General features: G+C 39.9%; 1 protein-coding gene across 3 annotated transcripts in view; it reads left to right on the top strand.

Moving 5' to 3' along the window:
- PCBD2 (pterin-4 alpha-carbinolamine dehydratase 2) overlaps positions 1-19,182 on the top strand; it is a 51,095-nt gene that overhangs the window by 27,665 nt on the left and 4,248 nt on the right. The window contains exon 3 of one of the 3 annotated variants that reach the window (XM_087862260.1): positions 3,727-3,839. The exons of the other annotated variants lie outside the window; for them this stretch is intronic. Coding sequence (XP_087718386.1) covers positions 3,727-3,839 — 113 coding nt within the window. The remainder of the gene's footprint in view (positions 1-3,726; positions 3,840-19,182) is intronic. 3 annotated transcript variants of the gene reach the window in all.

The raw sequence follows: 19,182 nt of genomic DNA, 5'->3' as shown, positions 1-19,182 counted from the left end.
TCCTGGGGGGCAGGGACAGCATCACAGGCCTTGAGTCCAGGGAGGTGCTGGGGACAGGACAGCAGATTGGTATATGCGAATATCCAGTACTTTCAGGGGCAGACTGGTTAGGAGATGCCGAATCTTCCCGATATGTTAAAGGTTTCAGGTGCTGTATGGAAAGTGGAAACGAGAAATTTTGCTGGCCACAATTAGTTTTTCTCCTCCATCTTCCATTGCCTTTAGAAGCATGTGTGTGGTTTTGTTTTTACACACATCAGTTGATGTTCTGAAGGGGATAGGAATCATGAGAGTGCTGGCCATGTGGCCACCTTGCCACAGGCCCTGAATTTAGCCTACAGACGGCCCAGCAGCTGCATCTGTCCAGCGGCCAAAGACACAACCTCAGAAGGCTGATTTTGAACAGAAGTAAAGCTTATTTTAGAAGACCTTATTTTCAAAGATAAGTATTATTTCCCCTCAACTCAGAAATGAGTTAAATCCTAAAATAATCACTGAATGGAAGCATACAGTGCCAGCTTTTATCCCTCATTAATGCTGTGTTACTGTAAGTGGTTTAGTTATGGGAGAAATGGTAAATTTAAAGTCAAATGGGCCAACTTTATAGCTCAAAATGTATAAAGTACTTTTGCATGCATTGGCTTATAAGGCACATTTAGCTTGGTACTTTCATAAGTAACATCTTATGGTGAGAAATGAAAACTGTGGTATGGACTGCATTTTTATTTAGAATTTTATGTTAAGCCGTGCAAAACAGCATTATATAATTGTTTTCTCAGATGATAGTATATGACTAAAGTTTAGATTTTTAGTAATGAAATGCTCACTTGGCAAATTTTGGCTGTTACAGTTGCTATTGGATGAACAAATAGATTTTTAAATGAAACATTTTTTCGTTCATTATATCAGCAAACCTTTATTTTTTTAGCTACATGCAACTTTTCCTTCACCAAAATATTAAAAAATAAGTTTAACTTTAAAAAATATGAACGTTGGTTATAACGAGCCCACGTCATGCATCTAATATTGTGATACCCTGGGTCTGTAATTAAGAATGGGCTCTGCTGACCAGTGTTGGGAAGAGGCACAGAAGAAAGTTACAATACATTGCCTATTTACAAATTAACCATTACCTGCCAAAAGCACATCAGACCCACACAGCGGACATCCGCTAATCCAGTGGTTAGCCGTTCCGGGCTCTAATGCACACTGTTTTACACGTTAACGGTTTTGAAGTTCCAGGCCAGAGCTGACCTTTCACATGTGCTCCGTTCACAGTAGGAATCTCCACTCACTGCTTCCTGTCAGAATGGATTATGGTGACACAGCCCAGGGCTCACTTTGGCTGCAATTAAGTTTTTGATCAGAATTATTTCGTTCACAAACAATCACATTTGTTAAAATGTTACATCTGCCCTGAAAACCACTGGCAGCCTCTCAGTTTATCAGTGTGATGTGACTGTAATTCTTCATTTGTTTTTCATAAAATGGCAAAGCATCTTATATATGTTACTATTATTTTTTTTTTTTCTTTTGCTGGTTTCTGCCTTTCATTTCTTTGGGCTTGGAAGAAAACTATGTCTTGAAATTAGTACAGATCTACCCGTAGACGTTGGGAATTTGAATGGAATTGTCTTTGGTGCAGAACAAAATTATCCAATTGAGCCAAGACTCAAACATTATTTCCGAAAATTGTTAGTGGTGGTTCTGTTTCTCACACGAGGAAACGTTTTAGCTTTGTGAGAGTGGGGGCTCGAGCTTTTGCTCCTTGGTCTGCAGTTCTGTGCCTACCATGTTGCTGCCCTGCGGTGTTTATCGTTACGCACATCTCAGGCTCTGGCCCTATCGCCGCTGACCTTGGGTACCAGACGGGAACCCCGGCCGGGGCTCTGTGGGCCTCCCCTCTTTTTCTTTGACTAGCTTTGCTAGCTCTTAAAAGCGATTTTCTCGCTGAGAAGTGGCAGCAGAGATACTCTGAGGTAGCTTTTTCACTGACTAACCACTTTGCCTCTGTAATATGGTGTGGTTCTCAGTGGCACTGTGAGTTTTTCCTTGGATTCTCCCTGTCGAGTGCGACCCCCCCCCACCTTTGGAGCAGAGACGGTCACGTGGTAGTTTTGTGTGTTGGGTGGGGCAGTTGGGGAGCGCAGGGCTGGAGTTTGGATTGGAGTTTGGCTAATGGAAATGAACCTCTGACTTCATTTTGTGTGAGGAGAGGCTGGGGGCTGGTGCTGAGGTGGTGCTGGGCGGGGGGAAGGGATACAGTTAGCAGGTTGTGAGGTTAGGAGTGCTTGAATGCTGTCTGAAATTCAAGCATTAGGTTTAGAAAGTTTACTTACTTTTAATATGTATATTTAGAATGCTATTAAAGGAATTTATTACCAGGTGTTAAATTATTGCATTAAAACCCAAACCATTTCCCATTTGCTTTGAGGGAAACAAACTTACTCATTACTAACTCATAAACTTACAAGTGGCAACAGAAAGGTGCTGCATCAAAAAAATCTCTTGTTTACCTCAAATTTTTTAAGCTTTTCAATGAGGTAGGGCCTACTTGTACCTGTAAAAGCCAAAGGCTTTACTTAAAGGGAATGTAAATACTAGTTATATTAATGTAACCTTTATCTTCTCTTGTGAGTTGTGAGCAGATTTTTCTTAAGTGAAATCCGTTTTTTTTTTTTTTTTTTTTAATAGAGTGGGGAGGGAAGAGGGAGAGAGAGGGAGACTCTTAAGCAAGCTCGATGCCCAGTGTGGAGCCCAACTCGGGGCTCGATCTCACACCCTGAGATCATGACCTGAACCGAAATTAAGAGTCGAACGCGCAACCAACTGAGCCTCCCAGGAGCCTCAAGTTAAATCCATTCTTAAAGTGTTCTTAGTCTTTAAAAAAACACCGTATTTGAAATGTACCTGACTGTATTTACTGCTTTAAAGATACATATTTAAAGAAAGTACTGATTAGTACTGAGTTTCAAGAGAAAACACCAACCTAGAACCTTCTCTGTCATTGGTCAGTATTGCTCTGCCTTCTTAGAAAGTGGTGTACAAAGAGACAGTGGCCAGACAGGGTTTCTAATTTTATTACAAGCTTATGTCAATATAGTCATTGATTTTCTTCTCTTCAATTTTTTTTTTTTCTGAGATTGTAGAATTTTCAGAACTTTATATCCATGACGTGCTCTGCCCAGGTAATGTGTGTGGGTCATCTGCTGAGTCATAGGAAACTTCCTCATCTTTGAGGGGGGTTTTAGCTGAAATCTGAGGCTGTGGGGAGAAAGAGTAATGCGGAAGTCCTCACCTCAACCTGTGCCCAAAAGCAGAGACGGCTAAATTCCCGTGCTGCAACCACCACGTGTAGACACGATCTCCAGGCCCAGAACCTTCACTGCACATGAGGAGGGCAAAAGATGAAACACATAAGAAGCCTCATGAGTGCTCTTTCTGGAAAGGCTGGGACCGATAATTGTGACTTGGGGTCCACTCTCCCAATATATGAAACTGAAAGATAAAGTGTATACTTAACTACCTTAAAGTTTTACTAGATCTTGTAAAACACTTCTGAGTTCCCAAATAGGTCATTTATGTCAGACAAAGAACTCTAGGTTCTTCCCTAAGTAACATGAAAAAGCAAACCCTCACTTCCTAAATAGTATGATTGCTGGCTTAGGGAGACCCAAGTCTGTGCTCTGAGAAGAATCTTTTTTTTTTTTTTTATTCGTCATAAAGCGCAGCACTTACCTCTGTATTCTGGTCATCACATCACCCAGTGGGAGGAACCCTGCCATCCTTGGTCTGGTCCCTTCCTGCCGTAGTGGGGAAGCCAAGACTGGGAAGGAAGAGTAAGTATCCAAGGTGGGAGTGCTAGGCCTGTACCTCAAGTACACGTTTCCCCTCTCAGTTTCTGGACTTTCTGTTTCACGGGACAATTCAGGCACTTTTCCATAACATTCTGCATGGGATCAGAAGGATTTAAAATTAAAGCAGAACATCTCTTTTGTAAAAAAAATGAATCCAAACCAAAGATTGCAAGGCATGCTTTTCTGAGCCTTGGGGATTTGGGCCAGGTAACGGCTGCAGTCCCTGCCAGCCCCAACCTTGCTGGTCTCATGAAACATGGCTCTCTGGATGGTACACGTCTTTCAGAACCACCCCGAATTTATTGTGACGTCATGCCCACTCTCCATATTCACAGCTCAGCTTGCTTTTTTTGTGTTTGGATTTGTAACTGCTCATAATTCTCAAGGTTTCAATGAAGAATACATCTCAGAACACCAGGGCAGTCGTGTCCGCCAAGTTTGCACTTGGTGCCTGAGGAACGTTAGGCAGACCCAGAGGGTAATGGAGACTTTGACCTCAGTGTGATAATCTCCCAGTATCATAATTTTGAAAGCCGAAGACACAGATCATTTGAGATCTGTACTCTTTTCTCTAAGCACTAAAGATGGAAATACATAACAGCAGTTACGCATCCTGACCCCTCCGCATTTCCACAGCCCATCAGCGAGTGGTCCTCTCCTGAACAAATAGGGGAGCTGAGCATGAAGGTTGGGTGGCACGCCCCAGTCACGAGTGTGGCTGGAAGAAGTTATTTGAGGATAAGAGCTTGGGTCCCAGAGAAGTTCTGGGGATCTTTCCACAGTGCACGCTCCCTGCATGGTGGAGGATTTGATGACAACGTCCCTGTCGTTTCAAGTCTGGTGGGTGGAGTGTTTGTTTTTACAGGTTCAGTTGTCATGGTTTTGACACAGTACCCAAGCTAATTGGTTGCTTTAATAGGTGCTCAGCTAAAGAGGACTTTATCATGTTGTCACTGGGTGTTGAAAAAAAGGATTTAAAGAAAGACTTCTCATTCATTCCGTAGACCCCAAATTATACAGTTGCTCTTCTAGTTTTGCCCCTAAAATTCCACCATGTATTGGTAGAGAATTCAGAGAGTCATAATGTTCAGAAGGCCTGGCTTAAAAAGACCTACTTGCTATCCACGTCTCTCTCCTACATGCTTGAACCAGGTACCTGAAATAGTTTCTCAAAGAGAAGATTACCCATTCTTTCTGAGAACGTGTGGCTTTTAAAAAGAAGTAAAGAAGACCATGGAGGTAACTGAAAAATGAGTAGGTTGTTTTAATGTTATAAGAAAGTTCAGGGTACACAGTATCATGACAGTTAAGTGGGAAAAAGCACAGGAAAAAAAATTTAAATAGTTTTTCCTTTTTCTAAAGTTTTTGTTATGTTTAATTTTTCTCTTATAGTTAAACTTTGAAAATAAAAAGTACATGGGGCACCTGGGTGGTGCAGTCGTTAAGTGTCTGCCTTCGGCTCAGGGAGTGATCCTGGCGTTCTGGGATCGAGCCTCACATCAGGCTCCTCCGCTGGGAGCCTGCTTCTTCCTCTCCCACTCCCCCTACTTGTGTTCCCTCTCTCGCTGGCTGTCTCTGTCACATAAATAAAATAAAATCTTGGGAAAAAAAAAGAAAGAAAATAAAAAGTACAGGAAACTTATTTTTGCTATAACTAGCTTTTAGGTAAAGGAGAGAAACGGAAAAAGTATAAGCTGACATCAGGGATTTGTCCTAAACATACACGTGGAGGCTTTGGAGTTGGACATACTTGGATTCCAATCCCAACCTCACCTTTTACGAGATGTGTGACTCTGGGCATGTGACTTCTCTTCTTGTAGCCTCATTTCTCTCCTCTGTAAAATAGGAACAATCAACCTGCTATAATTATTAGCTGCTATTCTTTTTAACTCAGGCTTACTGTGTGTATGAAGGCCCTGTGCTGTGTGATTGGTACACATCACCTCCTGTGTCCAAATGGAGTCTTAACCCAGCCAGGTCATGTAGCTTGCTCAAGGTTTGGGTACAGAGCCCAGGTTTTGGATTCCGACAAATACTCTTTCCATCATTGCACTGCTTCTCATATAGTAGATTGTTTTTACTTTATTTTTATTTTTTAAAAAAGATTTTATTTATTTATTTGTCAGAGAGAGAGAGACCACAACAGGGGGAGTTGCAGGCAGAGGGAGAAGCAGGCTCCCGGCTGAGGGGACTTGATCCCAGGACCCAGGGATCACAACCTGAGCCGAGGGCAGATGCTTAACCGACTGAGCCACCCAGGCGTCCCTAGTAGATTGTTTTTAAATCTTCTACTCCTCTGAAAATGAAATAAAATTGTGAATAAATTAACCAAGTTTATCCATTCCCCTATTGATGAACATTTAGATTCTTGGCACTGCTCATTATTACTGTCAGTTCTGTAACAAGCATCCTTGTGTCTCCTTGTGTACAGATGTGAGAATTTCCTTAGGGTAGAGACCTAAAAATGTAATTGCTGGGATAACTCCCTGGTATACAGATTAATAAAAAAAATGAAGGTATAGGATTGTGAGAAGTCGGGGCTTGGGGACCGTCACGTTGTAGCTCATCGACAAGGCTCTTCGTCATCAGAGAACCCCATCTGTGCATGAGGCTAGAGAAACCCAAAGTGACGTAAGTTCTCATGACTTCAGAGCAATGTGAGCTGATTTGAAGTGGTTCGGGAAGTGTGGGGGAAATGTACATACAGTGCAAACAGAATGAAAACAAGAATTAGCAAGTGGGTCTCAGTCCACGGCATGCGTGCTTTAGGGCAAAAGACCCACTTTTTACAGAACTCACTGTTGATAGCGCTTATAATGTCACCAGTAACATTGCAGGTTTATAATCTGTACCTTAAATTTTTACAAATATGCACAGTGTTAAATTCAAACCCAAGTTACTGAAAGTCAGTTGTCTGAAAAAGGACACTTTCTGTTTGATATCGCGAAGTATATTTTCCATTTAATTTCACAAGTCAAAGGGCTCCAGGTTGTGACACAAATGTATCTACTTGCTGTGTCCGTTCCCAAACAGATCTCCATGGAAGGTGGTGCTGGTCAGGTAGGCCCACGTTCTGCGCGTTCTGGGGCTGGTGGAACCGGGCTACGGTGTTGCGGTGTCCGCTGCAGTGGAGCTGGGGTGGGGATGCACGTGCCTCAGGTCTGCTAACCCGTCTCATCCCGTTGTATTTTAATCATCTCCCTGCTTTCAGTCGAGGAATCCTATTGTACACGGGTCTTGATAGGCAGAGATAATTGTATATATTTGCCTGGGTAAGCAAATTGATAAACTCGCAATAAAGTGTATCAGACCATTTCTTTGGCAGGACCGACCAGAACAGCTTGTGAAGCAGAGCTGTTTCCAATGGAGCGTGAAAAGCTTTGAAAATTTTCAGTAATAGCAGAGAGCAGTATTTGAAACCATCCTTAAACAATTGTTTGTTTTCCTCTTCCCCAACCAAGTTTATAAAAATTTGGTCAGACAGGCGTTTTGTTTTGTTTTAAAATATTTTCAGTGAATTGTTATCTGCTGAATGCACATGTGTTCCTGCACTTTTTCTTCCACGATTGAAACTTTAAACCCTTCCCTAAGTCCCCCTGAAAACCTCGCTCTGCCCAGTAAGGTTTGCATATGTGAGAAGGGTTGAAGGGATTTGGACCCCGGAGAAATCTCACAATTTGAAATCTGCCTGGGTCGTTGTGCACCAGAAATGGCCGTGGTCAGTGCCGTGGGGGCTCTTTGTCTTTCTCTTCCACCCAGATTCCTCACCCCAAAAAGACGTTGGTTAATTTGGGCGTTTCAGTTTAGTTAATCAGATCATGAGTGCCTGTGAACACAGCGAGAGGCATGATTGAAGCATTTATAAAAATTTGGCTCATAGTAAGCCCCATAATTTGTTTGAAAGAATTACCTCTTAGTGACATTAAAAAAAAAAAAAAACCCAAAGATTGTGGTTTATAACACCGCACCTGGTCCAGATTGTACTGGATGAATCCATATTTGCTTCGCTGTAAATGATTTTGAGGGTGGAATTCCTAGGTTGTTTTCTGTCTTGTAAGCCCTTGACATTGTACTGGTACCTGTGTGCACACAAACCTCCCGACATGGGAAAGGCCAGCTCAGCCTCCCACTGAAATGCAGGTTGGCTGCATTTATTCTGCGTGTTCCTAGAATGAGGAAATGATATGACAATAAACAGAAATGCCCTTGCTGAAGAGAGAAGGGAAGCTGGTGTTTATCTGGTCAGGTGGTTTAGATTAGCCATGATGCGGCTCTGTATTATGTTACTTTAAATCATTGTGTCCCAACAGGACATAAATTATGAAGATTGTTACAGTATGTTTCATCCTATGTAAGATCAACAAATTGGAATAATTTTTTTATAGGAAAATCACAGTGCTTTTGGCAAGGCTATTGAAGCCTTTAATTTGACTTGAGTATTTCTAAAATATTATTGCCTAATATATAAAGTATGATTTGCATAAGGTATGAAATAATAAACTTTTAAAAATAAAAGGGAAGCATTTCTCTTTAGGAACTGCATCAGATGGCAGAGCACCCCCACTCCATCAGGATCTATCTATTCTCTTTGTCTCCCAGGGTTTTAGAACCAGTTGCGTTCTTTTCTGCTGGTGTGACTGCAAGCGAGCTGTGCGGGGCTTGGTGCAGAGATGGAGCCCGGCTGTGTGCTGCCTGCCAGTCAGGCCTCACGTGTGCACAGAAGGCAGCCGCTCTGTGCTGGCACTGAATGGGAGCCTGCTCTAAAGAGGGGAAACAAAACTTGCCCATTTATATGCATCCAGGGAAACAAACCTTTTTCTCTCTCAGGATATTACGAATGATTTAAAAAAAAAAAATACCCCAAACCCAAAAAACCCAACTTGATCAACAGCTGAAGCTAAGGGAATTTATATAGGAGTACTGCAGAAAGAGGTGACCTAAGTAAGCATTTGTTCTTTTAAATGTTTTTCTTCTGTTCATTACTGTTTCCTGAATTATTAGCCTTACTCGTGGATTTTTATCACAGAGACTTCAATTTTTTCATCTGTATCCAGGATGCAACAAAGTCCATTTGGCCACACGGAGCAAATTTCCTAGATTTAAAAAAAAAAAGGCATAACATTACTTGGTGTAGGATTCAAGCAGATTGGAACCTTTTCAGTGTTGCACAGTAGCGTGTTTTCTGCGCAAAGCACCCTGCGTGTTTTTATGAGATCTCCTCGCACAGTGAAGTTAAGTAGTAGAGCCTCTGATTTACAGGGACTAGGAGAGGTGAGCGAGGTGTAGGATTCGCTCAAGGCCATAGAATGAGACAGAGCTGGGATTAGAACTTTTCAGGAGGAGATGACACCATCCACCAGACCTTCTGAGTTTTTTGATACCAAAAGCAGGGTAAGTGCCAAGTCTGTTTTACTCTCTCTGTGTCTCCAGCCCGGAGATTTTCCTTTAGGAATAGTGTTTAAAACACAGAAACGAAAAAGTCCCTAGTTTCAGTCTGTTAACCGTAGGAAGGTCTGTCCTTAAGCCTCACCATAACAGGTTGAGGATAAATTCTAAATATATTTGTGGTTTGTTTTAGCTCAGTGTCTGAAGACTCTGACAGGTTCAGGGACCTTTCCAAGTTCACAACCTACGTGTGCACTTGGAAACAAATAAATACAGACGACTTCCGAGATGGTCTCTTTCCTCACCGGCTGCTTCTGCATTGGCACTGTTCTCTGGGCAGGGGGTCTGGCAGGCTGTTTCTTGCAGTGACACAGTGCAGCCATCTATCACTGCAGGTCCCCTGCTACATTACCAGGACGTCTGATCGGGCTTGAATAATTTCGGGTCATGTATTTTTCTCACAGAAAATATTGGCAAATGTTGCCAAAACTGTACTGAAGAACTCTTAAAAGGAGGATTGATCCCATTTAGAAGTAAGCAAAGGAAAGACTGAGTATAAATTTGTTGCTGTTGTGACAGACCTTTTTATCCATTCAGATATCTTGTGATGCAAAGTGAGATGCGACTCTGTTTTACACAATGTGTACTGCTGGTAGAAAATGTATTTTTTTGTCCAATTAAGCCAAATTCGGTATTGCTTTGCTTCTTTAGAATATGTTTTTGAGTCCCCTCTCTCCCCGCCCCACGCTGGGGAGTGGGTGTTCTTTCTGCTCTGAGCCCTTGTTCTCATCCTTCAACCCTTTTGATTATTGTTGGAGGATCTTGACTTGCAGTTTAATTTAAAATACTCCAATTGGAGCAGGAGCTTTTTTACCTTCTGTCTTTTTAAACTTAGGTACGATAATAGGACAGAACAATTTTACGTCGGATACGTACTGGAATCACATAATGTAAGGAATAGTTGCATCTCTTAAAAGGAGCCAGCTGATTATAGAGAAGAAAAGGTCGGGAGTTAGACTGCCGTTTTGCCTATTATTTGATTTCTAAAAATGTATTTGGCCAGATATTCCATATATCTTAGTGGTTTGGATGCATAAAGTTGAAGCCTAAGGGTATTTTTCTATATAAGTGTGAATTTTTATAAATTTTATAATGATGACAATGCCAAGGAGCCTAAATTCTAATTCTCTAACAGTTTAATTCATAAATTCTAATTTGCTAAAGCAAAGCAAAAAACTTTGGGAGTCTTGGCCATACCTCTCACCTCATGAGACTCCTGGAAGCTAACAAACGGGGATTATCAGCTGATGAGGGAAGACAGCCTCCAACGGGACTTGTCCCAAGCAGCTGACTGGCCGTCTTGGACAGCCGCGGGGAACAGGGAGGCGTCAGAAGCTCTTCGACGTTAGGGAACTCCGAGTAAATGGCTTCTCTGGTGGATTCCTGTTGGGATGATTTTGAAACCTGTGTTTCACTCAGCTTTCGAGGGAAACGAGGGAGAGGAAACTGGTGAAACCTGATGAATTCAAGAGAGCAAAACTAAAGGATCGTGAGAAATTTTAGAAGGAGCTCATCAGACGGAGCTGTTGGTATGCCCCATAGTAGCTGCTGCTGAGATGGGGAAATGTAATTTAAACTTACGTGCAGAGGAATTTGGAAATGAGTCATGTCTTTTCAGGGAGAAGATATTCTCAGCTTGTGATCATCTTGTCCATAATGCTTCTTGGGCACACATCAGATATGTGATATCTATCTAGTTAGACAACTTTCCCTAACAATGGAACAGAAACAATTGGCTCTTAGGTAAAATTGTGGGTAGAGGTGTTGGTGTTGGTTCAATTCTGCTGCCTGGAGAAGAGTAGTCTTCCTCGCCTGGGAATTCAGGAGGAATCTACTAATGTGATGATAAGTCCTCGTTCTGCAAAAGAAAACTGTTTTGCACCTTGCTTCATTTAACAGTCTGTGTTGAAGGTAGTACCACGTAATTAGCCAAAAGCTATCTTATTTTTCCATATGGCTGTTTGGGATATTACGGTAATTGCGAAAAGTTGTGACTTGAGAACTTTTTTGTAAGGCTCTGGGATGTTACGGCCCTGTGAGCATAGCTTTTGAAGGCAATGTGTAGAAGTGAGCGTGCTGCCTCACAGTAGTGTACTTCCTACTACCAGCCAAAGGGGCGCTATTTTAGCCTAGGGCACAGTGGAACCAGCTAGTTTAGTACCTTGTGGGCATTGTCTCAAGTGCCTCACGGAAGCCAGTCTTAAGATAGGAGCCTGCTATTCTTGGCTTGAGTTGTTGGAGATGTTGCCCTCTGCAGTGGATCAAGAAGAAGGCAGGGAGATGAGTGGACTGGGATTGGTGGGGGTTGTGTCTGTCCCCAGACACACTTACTGGACTGCCTGGGGGCGGCCCTCAGGTAAGGTCTTTAGTCTGGCTCTTCAGGGACACAGGAGTCACCTGCTTGGCGTAGATGCTCACCGTCGAAGTGCCATTTCCACTGGAAGTCTTTCTGTGAGGATACCCACTTAGAGAAACCGTTTTCAGTATGTTTCTGATTTTCTCGTCCTTGCAAGGGTGAATTTCTTTGGTCTTGAATGGTTCTTCTGCTAGGTTTGGAAAGGAATTCTTCCTCTCCAGGCCTCAGACACTATAGAATTAAAGTGTTGGTGATGATAATAATCACTAGCATTAACTGAGCTCCTGCTGGAATGCCTGGCACAGACCCCATTTTTACATTTTTACATAATAGGAAACTCAGGATCATTTCAAATGCTAAGTGATTTCTCTGAGATCAGATAGCTAGTGAATAGCAGCGCTAGGATATTTCAGTCTAGGTCTCTAGACTGCAGTTGACCAGTGTGCTCAAAACACGAGTCACACTTTGGAGGAAAAAAGCATGGATCAAATACGTCTTTAGCTGGGTCTGTTCCTCACAGTTCTCATGTTGCTAGTCGAGAGTATTCTGTTGCCAGCAAATTAGTATCCGATGTTCCCTTTGCAGTGGCTAGAACAGTTAACCGTGTTTTCCATGAGAAAGTCATGGTGAGTCACGCAATATTCTGGGGCAAAGTACGCCTTTCCTTGGTGCACCAAGCGGTGTTTGTGTGATCGATCAGCCACCAACGCCACGGGAAGGTCCTGTCCTGTGACATGTGCGTGCTTGGCAATGATCTTGCTGTGCATTTTGCTTAATAATTTTCATTATTTTTAATTAAAGTTGAAGAAGTGCAGACTCTAGCTGAAATTAAGGTAGGTTGTATTGCCGGAATCTGGTAATTACTTTAATTGATCACAAGATAGTTTCCTTGATCACCAATTAGACTAAATTGCCGATCATGTTTCAAGACGTGAAGAAATGCCCAAACTGATTTATATAATAGTGTTTTCATTTCTAATCAGACGTAAATATCATTTCCTTCCATAGCAATTGTGTTTTATAAAAGAAGAGTTATAGGCCTACAAACATAAAGGTGATTCATAAACAATAGAGTTCTAATTCATTGAATTAGTAAAGGAAGTATTTAGAGGCTTAATGGAGATTGTACTGGGGAAATTACTTTGGAGTCGCTGGTGCTCATTTTCTTAGTGGGAGATGTGTTCTTTTTTAGTGCATAATTAAAATAGTCTATAATCAAAATATAAAAGGCAGCAGATTTAAAGAACTTCTATCAAAGAGAATTGCTCTGAGTGATGAAAGATTCGTATTGTAAATATGTGCGAGAAATTAAGTCTTAGAACTTTAATAAATCGTACATGTTATTCAGACTGAAGCTGCGTTTTAAATTCAGGGTGCTGTTAAACATTTCACAGATTGATACAGGGTTTTTGTTTTGGTTTCGTGCATCTGATAGTCTTTCATATTTTCATGGAATAAAATGAAACAAAAGGAACTTTAAGAAAAATTAAAGTTCCCTAGGAATACTTGATTTGGGGTTCATGGAAAAATCTTTTAATTGCTGATGGTTTGGAGATTTCCAAACGACAAACTTCATTGGCCCAATTTACCATGATGGTAATGCTTACATTCCTTAACATGGCAGAGTGACTTAAAAAGTCATACTTCATCATGCATTCATTGACTTGTTCATAAAATGTTTGTAATTTGCAATAGGGGAAAGACTGAAACTATTATCAGCCATTATATGTTATTTGTTGGCCACATGTTTGTTTGAAATGGCCGTGGCTCAACAGAGCATAGCTCATGGACAAACTATGCTGTCAATTGGCACTAAAAACCCACCTAAACAGGTAGGCATATGTCAGGAAGTTAACATGAGCCAAAATATTTTAATATGAACCAGGCTACATACATTGCAGTATCTCCGCTCCCTTTAGAGTGAGATCTTCATTTGCATGGCATCTTCGTTTTTCCCCCCAAACTAATTTTTAAAAAAAGTAGAACAGGTATTTATGTGGCACAAATTCAGAGGCACCAAAGAGTATACTAATAAGTCTTTGTGGTCCCTGATTCTCAGCCACCCAGTTTCCCCTCTCCACCCACCGTCATTCACAGTTACCAATCTCTTATGCGTGGTTGCAGAGACATTCATGCATATAGTTTCCTGTCCTTTTGTACAATTCACAGACTATTGTTATGCATTTGTTTTTCATTTAGTAATGTATCTTGGAGGTTTTTCCATGTCAGCAGATAGTTTCTTCATTCTTCTTAATGGCTACACATCTACATGTGGAGATGGACCATCCTATATTTAATCAGTTCCTTACTGATGGACCTTTGGCTTTTTCAGATCTGTGGCTCTTACAAGCTGTGCTGCAGTGACAATTTTTTTAAATGATTTTTTAATCTTAGAGACCATGAGAGAGAGCGGGAGGGAAGGGCCGAGGGAGAGGGAAAGGCCGAGAATCCCAGGTGGACTCTGTGCTGAGTGTGGAGCCCCAATGGGAGAGAGAGAGAGCACAAGCAGGGGAGAGGCAGAGGGAGAAGCAGGCTCCCCGAGAGCAGGGAGCTCGATTCCAGGACCCCAGGATCATGACCTGAGCTGAAGGCAGACGCTTAACTGACTGAGCCACCCAGGTGGCCCTGGCACAGGCATTTTTAATTTTGGTGGATTTTGTTAAATTCTCTTCCAGAATGATGATGCATCAATTAATGTTCACCAGCAATGTATGAGTGCCTTTTCTCCTGCATCCTCATCAACAGTATATTATCAGACTTTTTGATCTTTACCAAACTGATGGATTTAACTGACAGGCTTAGTCCCGTCCCTCCCCCCTCCCCGGAGCTTTACTGAGATATAATTGATGTAAAAGGTAGTATTAATTTGTGCTGCTCCTATCATGTATGAGTCTGAGCAGTTTTTATGTTTAAGAGCCATTTGCTTCCATTTGTTACCTGTTATGTCCTTTGCCCATTTTAAAAAACTGGGTGGTGGATCTTTTTCTTATTAATTTGTGGGAGTTCTCTGTATGCCAAGGAAATATATACTGCAAATGCAGCTTGTTTGTCTTTTCATTTTGTTTGTTGGTTTTTATTGCCATACAGAGAAAAATTTTAATGTAGTAAGATCTACCCATTATTTCGTAGTGGTTTAAAGTCTTCTACCTATAGAATTCATACATTTCCTGTTACGTTTACTCCTAGAAAATTTTTGGTGGCACCTTAGATGGCATCTTTTCTTCCAGTATATTTTCTAATTAGTTGTTGTTTGTATAAAAGGCTTTTTTTTTTTTTTTTGGCTTGTTTTATTCTTGACTTTAATGGGAATCATCTAGTGCTTCCCTTTTAAGAATAGTATTACCTTTTGGACTGAGAATATATTCTATTTAAAGAAGGGTCCAACTTGGGTTCTTCCTAACTTCTGCTTTGATGAACAAACAGTGATGATTATCCATGTAGCCAGTTTTGGTACGTACATTTTGATGCTGTGGTTACAGGCTCCTATATTACTCTCCAAATATAAAGCAATTTTTGTACTCATTACTTGTTATAAATAAAACAGTTGATAACCACAAAAAAGAGAGGCCGATGTATTCTTATTTTATCAAGAGTTTTAATACATAAGAAATATTGAATTTATCAAATATCTTTTCGGAATTTATGGAAGGCATTTTATGATTTTTCTCTTGATTTACTGATATGGTAAGTTATATCAGTATATTCCTTATATTGAACGTTCCTTCCATTCTTAGAATAAATCCCATTTGCTCATGGTGTTTTGCTCTTTTAGTGTATTGCTAGATTTTGTTTATTAAGATTTTACTTAATATGAAATCAGCCTATACTTTCATTGTTATATGCTATCTCTGTGGGAATTTGGGGATAGTGTTATGGTATTTTATAAAAATAATTTGGAAATGTCCCTCTTTTTCTGTGCTCTGAAACAGTTTAATTAGTGTTAGAGTTAACTCTGCCTTCAGGGTTTTGTAGAATTTCTCTGTGAAATGACTAGGAGCTGTTACTTTGTTCATATGTTTTACTCTTCTGGGGTCGGTTTTGATAATTTTGGGGGTAATTTTTATTAGAGAACTATTTTACCTATGTTTTGAAATTTATTTGTATAAATACTTGGATGTGTTTAAAATTTATTGTTTTTTATGTTTTGAAATTTCCTATATCTGTAGTTACTTCTCTATTCTCATTTCATGTTTTGTTTATCTGTACTTTTTCTCCCTGTCTTTTGTTTGTCTTTAAATGAAGTAACCAGTTTTCTATTACATAATTGTTTCAACTTTTGGATTTATCAGTTCTGCCGTTGTTTTCTTTCCTGTTCATTTACATCTGCTGTTCTCTTTATTTATATTCATTCTTGTTCTCCTCCCTAAGTTTATTTTTATTTACTTATTTTCCTTCACGTTCTTAACTTAAGTACTTACGGGTGTTTATTCTGATTATTGCTTTACGTGTGTCCTGTATCTAGTGCATACGTGATTAATTTCTATTCAGTTTCGGTTTTGATTTCTTCTCTGAATTAAGACTTTAAAAGAAGGATTTAAAAATATTTCCAGGTAGTACTTTTTTGCTACTCTTGCCTTCTTGTTTTGTTTTTAATTTTAACCAAGAATGTTGTCAGCACTATTTCTACTTTTTGGAATTGATTGAGATTTTCTTTGTGGGCCAATATGTGTTCAGTTTCTGTGAATGTTGAGTAGACGTTTTAAATGATATATTCTCATTGTTTAGAGTTGAAAGTAAATTAATTGGTTCTACCTTTTCAATGATGTATTTAAGTACATATCCTTGATTTTGTTTGGTTACTGTGCTGCGGGTTAAGAAATGGAAATTGAAGTTTCCATTATGGATGTTTCTGTTTGTCTTGTATTTCCTGCCATTTCTGCCTCATTGATTTTGATGCTGTGTTACTTGTAGTATAGATACTCAAAATTATTCAGTCTTCATTGTGGATATACTTCTCTAAGTTAAAAAGATTTACATTTGCCTGTGCCCTTTTATTTCCAACATTTGAGTTTGCTTTGTGATCCATGTAAAGTTTCCTCTTCTTTCTCTTATTTTTTTCTTTAAAATTTTATTTACTTAAATAATTTCCACACCCAACGTGGGGCTCAAACTCATAGCACTGAGATTAAGAGTTGCATGCTCTACCGACTGAGCCAGCCAGGCACCCCAAGTTTTCTCTTCTTTTAATTGGTTGGATTATGGCTCTTTACATTTATCGATTGCGATGAAAGATGTTTGGTTTCGTAAAACATGGCTCTTTACATTTATCGATTGCAATGAAAGATGTTTGGTTTCGTAAAACATGACAGAACCAATATACCTTTTTCCTCCCTTAATTTAAATCATGATATGGATCGTGTCTTTCTTTCTTTCTTTCTTTCTTTCTTTCTTTCTTTCTTTCTTTCTTTCTTTCTTTCTTTCTTTCTTTCTTTCTTTCTTTCTTTCTTTCTATTTTTAAAAAGTATTCACTTAGAGTGAGAGAGAGAGAACATGAGCAGGGGGAGGGGAGGGCAGAGGGAGAGGCCGACTCTGCTGAGCAGGGAGCCTGATGCAGGGCTCCATCCCAGGACTCTGGGATCACGACCTGAGCTCAAGGCATATGCTTAACTGACTGAGCCACCCAGGTGCCCTGGATTGTGTTTTGTTTGCTTCATTTTAATTGTGCTCTCCTTGACCTAACCGTGAATGTTTCTGGTATTATTTTTGTTCTTGGGGATACTGTTATACCTGTAATTTTACATAGCAAGCTTGATTGTCTATTTCTGTAGATAGCGTTTCTTTAGATAGCGGTCTCCCCACTAAGCAAAATCAAGATTAAACTTCTACTTTCTCTTACTTTCCTTACACCATGCACTTTGTTACATTTTATTTTTAGTTCTAGTGCTTAGTTTTATACCTTGAAATATGCTTCTGATCTTTCAGCTTTCAGGCTTTTTAAACTTTCATCTACCTTCCCCATTTCTTCTCTTTTTCTTCCCTTTTAATAGTTATAACATTTGCATTCCATTCTGTGACTTCAGTCCCCACAATTGTTTTAAATATATTGCTAGACCTGAGTGAATTAGTTGCTCACTGCCAATAACTTTAATATTGTTTCTCCATCCGTCTCTAGTTACTTGTATTTCATCCTTTAATTAAAGTTTCCTCAGAAAGGATGAAGGGGAGTTATCCCTGAGTTAGTGTCTTTTAATAATTAGGTCTCTTGTATTAATTTTGAACAACAGTTTAGCTGGGTATAAAATTCTTTGCACTTTGATTTCCTAAAGTCTTTATAGGCGTTGCTCCTCTGACTTCTTTTGTTCAGTGCTGGTATGTGGAAGTTTGAAGTCAGCCAGATTATTTTCATCCTTAGAGGTGAATTGATCTTTTTGACTAGATGCCAAAAGGATTTTTTAATCTTCAAATTCACTAACTTCACTAGGATGTCTAGAAATGGCTGAATTCTTCCGATCTATAGATTTAAATCTTTTATTTCTGGAAAAATTTTTTGAACTACAGCTCTCATTTCTTTCTGTGGTTTTTTGTTCTCTTATTCAGAAAAGTTATTTATATGTTAGATCTACTTTGTGTTCTGTACTTATTTTCTGATTCTTAAAATTCTTGCTGACTTCTACTTCATTTTGTCCATTTTCTTAGTCCTGTCCTCTCAGCTTCTCACTGTAGTGTTAGTGGTGTGTATTTGCAGTTTTCATTGATGGAATGGTTTAAGAAAGCCTAGACTTTTAGCTTGCTCAAGGCCTGTAGGTTCCAACTGGCATCCTGGGAACAAGTAGCTAGGGCTATAAAAAAGAAATCTTAGAAAGAAGGGACAGATGCTTTTCACCATCTGCCAGTTTTGCTGTTTAGTCATACTCCCTCTTTATTAATGCCAGATAATCAAAATTCCCTCTTGAGGTTTTGCTTTTTTCCTCTCCTATCCACTCATTTCACTTCTTGCAGAAATCCTTTTACTTTAATTTGAATGTGTATTGTTGTGAATGTTTTTAATTTGTGGATTTAGAAATAAATAGTTTGGGGATTATTTGGTTCTGTTATATGGAAGAAGGATTATGAAATTGTCTTCCTACTCCCAGAGCAGGAGCAAGTGTTCTTTCCCTCGGGAAGAATTAGGAGTAGGTCCTGCGTAAATGGTTTATCAGGCTTATGATATTTTATTAAGTGCAAATATTAGGTGACAGTTGAAGGGAAATATGTAAAGCTGAGGAATACATAAATTTGACGGATCTTTGGAAGTGTCTTTTTTTTCTTTTTGCATTGTAAGTAGATATGGTAAAAGGTTTTTTTTTTTTTTTTTTTTAGATTTTATTTGAGAGAGAGAGAGCGAGTGTACAAGTAGGTGGAGTGGGAAGCAGAGGGAGAGGAGAGGCAGGCTCCCCACTGAGCAGAGAGCCCGATGTTGGGCTCAATCCCAGGACCCTGGGATCATGACCTGAGCCAAAGGCAGATGCATAACTGATTGAGCCACCCAGGCACCCCAAGGTTTTTCTTTGATCACTGTAACTCTTAGGATGTGGGAATTCTCTC

This window comes from Ursus americanus, chromosome 5 (genome assembly GCF_024610735.1).
Source record: "Ursus americanus isolate L20-20 chromosome 5, mUrsAme1.1.p, whole genome shotgun sequence".
Lineage (NCBI taxonomy): Eukaryota > Metazoa > Chordata > Mammalia > Carnivora > Ursidae > Ursus > Ursus americanus.
Note: the sequence above shows the minus strand (reverse complement) of the source record. Positions and strands in the feature narration are given on the sequence as shown.